This window comes from Tursiops truncatus, chromosome 5, assembly GCF_011762595.2.
Source record: "Tursiops truncatus isolate mTurTru1 chromosome 5, mTurTru1.mat.Y, whole genome shotgun sequence".
Taxonomy (NCBI): Eukaryota; Metazoa; Chordata; class Mammalia; order Artiodactyla; family Delphinidae; genus Tursiops; species Tursiops truncatus.
Window position 1 is genome coordinate 114,223,078 of NC_047038.1, and position 6,306 is coordinate 114,229,383.

Here is a 6,306-nt window from a genome sequence, read left to right on the forward strand (position 1 = left end):
GAGAAAATCTTCTATATGGATATAGAAGAATTGGGTCATGGTTAATATGACTAAAAGAACTTATCTCTTTTTTAAAAATTTCCATTTCGTCTTTTCATTACAGCAGGGAAATATGACAGAGTGAAGGTTTGGGGTAATAATTTACCTACAGAAATAACAAATACTATTTAGAAATACAAGTTTAAATCAAAGTTTGTAAATATCTACAAAATAATGACTTCTCCCACAAAAGAACTCTGCAAAGTGAAGTTTAATCAAAAGAAAACAAACTTTAGCCAAAACATACATATTTTTAATCTGAGGTATTTTTCTTTATTGTGTCTAAGTTTATAAAACTGTGGTATTAACATTATTCTGGTTTTTATTCATAGAGAAATCCAACTCTTGGAACAAGCGATCCTTTAACTTCTGTAAAAATAGGAGAAACAGGTTGGTGCTAATATTTTTATTGCCTTTTGTGTTTTTGAAAGGGAAGTAAATTAATGACTTACTTCTTTCTGAGTTAGGAAGGGTGCACCCAATTAGGATTCATTTATATTCTATTTTATCAATGCCTCCTCTGTAAGAATTTTTTTTGTGAATGTTTATCTGCAGCATAATGCAATTCTCCCTTAGGCATAATGTATCTTTAAAAAAGAAAAAAGTAAAACAAATATGATAAGTAAAGTAAAAACCAAGTTATTTGTGTACTTCTTATTTTCCAAACTGCAAAGTTGTGTATAGGAGACCCTCCAGTGGGTATAGTTTAATAGTCCCGTATCTGGAGCCAGACCTGGATTTGAATACATACTCCAACACTTATCAGCTGTGTAATAGCTATCAGCTGAGCCAGCTATTCATGTGGAGATGATGATAGTGAATGTGGAGATAATTTAACATGGACATGATGATGGCCTTCATCTCACAGAGTTTCATGAGGATTAAATGAACCAGCACAAGTAAAGCACCTAGAACAGTGCTTGGCCATAGTAACTACCTATGGCCTGTTTATATTATAAATAGTGCAGGCTTCATTTCCAAATGACTTTTGCACAAATGGCCAGTCACTTGGCTCTGTTCTCATTTCCACTCCCAGGCGCAAAGGGGGACACGAACACAGGGAAAATAGCGGGTGTATCTTGCTCACCCAGAATAGTATCGACTCACCCAATACTCTTTCCAAAAAGAGCACTCATGCCAACCTTAAAAAGTGTGAGATTTTTACATTTAAAAACATCCAGATATTAGTACTCTCTTGCAGAAAAGAAAAAAAAGTAAACTCTAACAATGCTGGAGCATCCATACCAGCATGAGAGCAATTCATAAGAGCTGTGTAGTAGTTGCTGCCTCTACTATGTGTTTAAATACCCAGTCAATTTTATTAAATATGGCCTGTTGTATAATCTCACTAATTGAGTATATAGTTCTATTAAAATTTGCCTCAGACATAAATGCAAGTGACATCTATTTAGGGATATGTCCACCAAGAACAAGTCTCTGTGGAATGGGCTTTTTTTTTTTTTTTTTTTTTTTTTTTTTGCGGTAGGCGGGCCTCTTACTGTTGTGGCCTCTCCCGTTGCGGAGCACAGGCTCCGGATGCGCCGGCTCAGCGGCTATGGCTCACGGGCCCAGCCGCTCCGCGGCATGTGGGATCTTCCCAGACCGGGGCACGAACCTGTGTCCCCTGCATCGGCAGGCAGACTCTCAACCACTGCGCCACCAGGGAAGCCCTGGAATGGGCTTTAAATGCTCAAGCAAAAGGGAACTGATTCTGCCTTCTACAAAATCGATTGAAGTTTTTCCCATAATTAACAAGGGCTATAAATTTCTAGATTCCAGTTTTAACCCTATACATAACACCTATCTTCAAAGGACTTGCTAGGACTTTGGGGTCACAAAAAATAGAGAGTTTTAAACTTCTACCCCCAACCACACAACCTGTATTTAGAACTAGCCTCATCACATTATCTTATAGGTTCTTAAAGCTTAACGATGATCATTACATAATTGTTTAGTCCTAGGAAATTCATGCTCCGTAGGCTGAATGGCCTACCTGTACTTCTCAGCTAACAGGATTAATAAAACCCAATCTGCATATACTTAAAACAACAAAAGTTTTGAGTCATGTAACAGGTTCACTTCATTTACTAAGGTTACTTCCTTATAGGACTTGCAGCTAGAACAAATATGCGTTAAGTATTTATTTTATCTACATTATGCATTGTTTAAAAAAAAATGTTTTGAAGCTGCTTTTAAAATGGAGAATTTGCCAGTCAAAACCTTTTTGTTGTTGTTGTTACCTAAATTTCTATATGCTTTTAACTACTGATTTATTTTGATGACAAATTTAGTGTTTAGTGTTTTGTCTGCTTTTTTTTTTTCTTTTTTTTTTCCATACAATCTTGAGCCTCTCTGTGGAATAGCCCACAAAAGTTTGGGACAATTTAATCCATCAAAGTGCATTAATATATCCTTGTTAGTATTTACCACATGCTTACTGTGGCCTGGGCACCACACTCGCATTAGATATACCAATAGGAATCTCTGTCCTCTAGAAGCTGAGAATCTAGTTGGGGAAACAGACTGTGGTCATTGTAGGGAACAAGTTTTAAGGTAGCAGAGGCGTTAGCATCTAAAAAAGACCGGGGCAGGTAGCAAAAGCTTCTGGAAATGAAATCACCAGAGGGCAGTCTTAGGGGACAGAGAAACATTTCTGGGGAAAGTCAGTTCTAAGCAAAAGGGGAGCTTGAGCAAAAGCATAAAAGAAGACAGGATATGGTGTAGTCAAGGAATTGGGTGCATTTCCACATTAGCAAGATTAATGCCTCAGTTCGCCATTCATTTCTCAAATATTTGTAAAGGCAATGGGAAGTCAGATGAATCAGATTTTAGGCTCAATTCATTTCCCCATATTTATGCAAATGAAGTTATTAAATGTGTCTTAGTAAGTTAATGAAATTGTTACTGGAGAGTAGGTTCTTGTCTCATCGCAGAAAGAATTCAGATACGAGACACGGAGGTCAAGAAAATAAAGTGAGGATTTATTAAGCGATAGTGTGCTATCAAGGGGAGAGCGGGCAGACTCAGGTGAGTAGCTGCCCTGAATTCCTTTAGCAATCCGGTTATATGGGGTACAAAAATGAATAGGCAGAATATTCACTGGGGAGGGAAAAGTTTGGGGTTGTATTCCCTGATTTTCATCCCAGCTCCACCCTTCCAAGGAGAGGAGAGATTTTTGTCCTTATTTAGCCTTGATCAAAAGTGTCACAGCATCGGTGCATGATGGCAACATTTTATCTGCAAGGCTAATTTTATTATAATGAGGGCATAATGAGCAAAAGGTTACATTTGGACACTGGAGATTCCTGACTTTTCCCACCTTTCTTTGTCTGCCTCCTGGACACTTGTTACCCCAAAATGTGTGGTTTCCTGTCAGTCCTGGGTTTTTTTGTCTGCCCAAAGACCCCCTTGTTTACAAGCTGTATGGTTTCCTGCCGTTTGGCCTGTGCTTCCCTTTCTCTTCTCTTATCTAGCTATCTGTCTGCTCTAACACAATAGGTTATAAAATCTAATCCCCACACCTCACAGGAAATTTTGGGAAACACATAAGATTCCAAAAAACTGTTTTAGCCCTACTTTTGTAGAATACTCCTCTAAAGTAACTTACAAGTCAAAGGCAATAAGAGATTACAGTGATCGTACCATCTCAATGAGAACTAGAAATGGTAGGGTATAAAGAATGAATTGCTTTAACCTCCTTGAACTTGCACACGATTAATGGTTGGTGGGAAATGAGAATAAGTGAATCTGAGTTAGCTGCCCACAGTGGCGGCCACATGTGACCCCTGCCAGCCCATTTTTTATGGGAGAATTTTGAGCTGCACAGTTCCTATAATTCCCCAATAGAAGGAAACTGTGAAGAATGCTCTGCTTCCATAACAGCAAAAGTTCATCCCATCCCTTTCGCACAGTCTGCGGAAGTAACATAAATCCAACCTACCAGCCAAGAAAGTTGGAACGTCAGATTCGGTGCAGGAGATCAGCCCTTCTTTCACATGCTAGAATCAGAGAGGAATCTAGCAGTGAGTTTCTGTACAGACCTGCCCTTGCTTATGTCTAAGAAAAAAAAAATTATTCCTAAAAGAGATTACAGACTACTTGTCTTAAATTCAAACACACATCTGTAATTCAACTCACTTATCATTTACGGCCTTCCCACTATATTCTACCCCTACACAAGTTCTCTCTTAGTTGCTCATCTCTGCAGAAACTAGAAACAGAGTGATTATGTTTGTTCCTTACCTCAGGTTTTTACAATAGATTTCCTAAGAAATTTTTTTTCATTACACATAACTCTAATAGAGCTAATATGAAAAGAAATTCCTTTCATTCCTTAACAATTGTATTCCAGGACAACTCTGATAGAATATAGAATCCTGAAATTTTTTTATGCATTAATTTCCTGTTGTATTTAAATATAACTATGTTTTATACTACTGTTTTGTTTTGTTTTTCTCTATAATCCTTCTACAGTATAGTAACCGATGAGAATCTGTTCACCAAGCCAAGTTTTGGAAGAACTCAAAGACGAGACTTCAGTCAAGTGAAAAATAAACATGTAAATTTTGGTCAAGTGAAAAATGAGCATGTAAAAAAAACCCAATAAATTGTATACCTTCCAAAGTTGTACAATTTCAGGATGAAAATCTCATTGTAATGAGTCCAGTGACAAATATTTTCTTTCATGCTTGTTTTTGTGTGTTAGCATAATTTTTGTAATTAAGTAACTTGGAATTCTTATCCAAAACTTTAGTTGGCTTCGTCCACAATTCTTTAAGACTGACATTCTATTCTTTTGTATTTTAATGATTGTGCTATCAAATGAAAGGCTTGTAACATCTAGATAAAATCTAAGTTCTCTTCTCATTCTAAACTTCCAAGTCTATTTTCATTGTTTTGAATAAATTAAGAGGACAGTGAAATGCTATTATTTCCTTCATTGCTGAACAGGCAGGGTATGTATTACACTAATGATGATGATGTTTTAGTCACACTAATAAAGCTTGTGCTTGGAAATGCCTTGCATCATACATACATACATACACATATACATACATACACATATGTACATACACATAAAGATATGGACATAGATATAGATGTATAAAATGACACCTACTTTCATCCTATAATGCATAAATCAACACAAAAGATTTTTCCCATTAAAAAAGTGAGGTGTTACACATGTGTAAATGGCTCATTTAAAATAACTGTCTGATAGTCTAGAGCATTAACTCGTTCAGGGCACTGACTGATGCATTGTGTTCGACTGGGAGAGTTAGCTGTGTCAGTGGGCAGAGTATCCTGAGAAAGAATTAATGACTTTTTCTTCCTAATAACTCTGTAAATGCAACAAAATGTGCAAATTTAACATGCAGGTAAATATATTAAAAGGGTACTCTGTATTGTCAATTAAATTCTTTAATCTGTCCAGTCCTGGTTTTTCTTATTAGTAAAGTTTTGGAAACTGGTTTAAATAATCTAAAAGAAATTTCTGGATACAAGAGACTAAGGCTTTGTGACTATACAGTTATCACTCATTTACAGTAAAACTTGACAAGCAATGTAAAAACAAAGTACCTTCTTGTGATGTCCTATTTCCAAATGAACAAAAATCCATATAGCTTTTCATTGTTGTGTAATAATTAAGTAAATAATATTATGTACATATTTGAGCCTGGGAATGTAGATTTACTTTTTAATAAGTTAAAAAAAATCTAAATCTTAACCTACTTGTATGTTCAGAGAGTATTCTTGTACTAAATTGATTATATAAAAATAAAGAATAAGAACAACATATTTCTGTTGGTATATGTATTTAAAAGTAGTTTTAACAGTATTATTGGGTTAAATTAATCAAAAGAATGACCCAAGCATCAAGCCAACTTTAAATGTATTTTAAAAAAAAAAAAAAATGTTGAACCAAGAGAGAACATGAGACTAACCTTGTCTCTAAAGTAATTTACGACTCAAAGGCAATAAGCGATCAGAGTGACTGTGCCATCTCTACCAGGGCAAGAGGGTCCAGAGAATAACTGAAATAGGAATTGCTTTAACCTCCTTCAACTTTTCCTCAATTTCTCTGTACTCCTATCAAAGGATTTTTCACATTTAAATTTAATATTTGTGGGGGAAAAAAATGACCTTTACTCTTCATATTTTTATAATTAAATCATCATAAGATTATAGAAAAGAAATCTTACCTATGAGGTCATCATGCCCCTATGAATGGTTCACTTAGAATTTTTTAAACTTTGGGACTGGAGT

General features: G+C 35.7%; 1 protein-coding gene across 3 annotated transcripts in view; it reads left to right on the forward strand.

The window, feature by feature from the left end:
* The window catches only part of GYPA (glycophorin A (MNS blood group)), a 28,281-nt gene extending 22,443 nt beyond the window's left edge, over window positions 1-5,838 (forward strand). For all 3 annotated transcript variants that reach the window (XM_019926766.3, XM_019926763.3, XM_019926765.3), the window contains 2 exons: window positions 372-429; window positions 4,513-5,838. In XM_019926766.3, coding sequence (XP_019782325.1) covers window positions 372-429; window positions 4,513-4,517 — 63 coding nt within the window. In that variant the 3' untranslated portion in view covers window positions 4,518-5,838. The remainder of the gene's footprint in view (window positions 1-371; window positions 430-4,512) is intronic.
* Window positions 5,839-6,306: the final 468 nt, after the last annotated feature.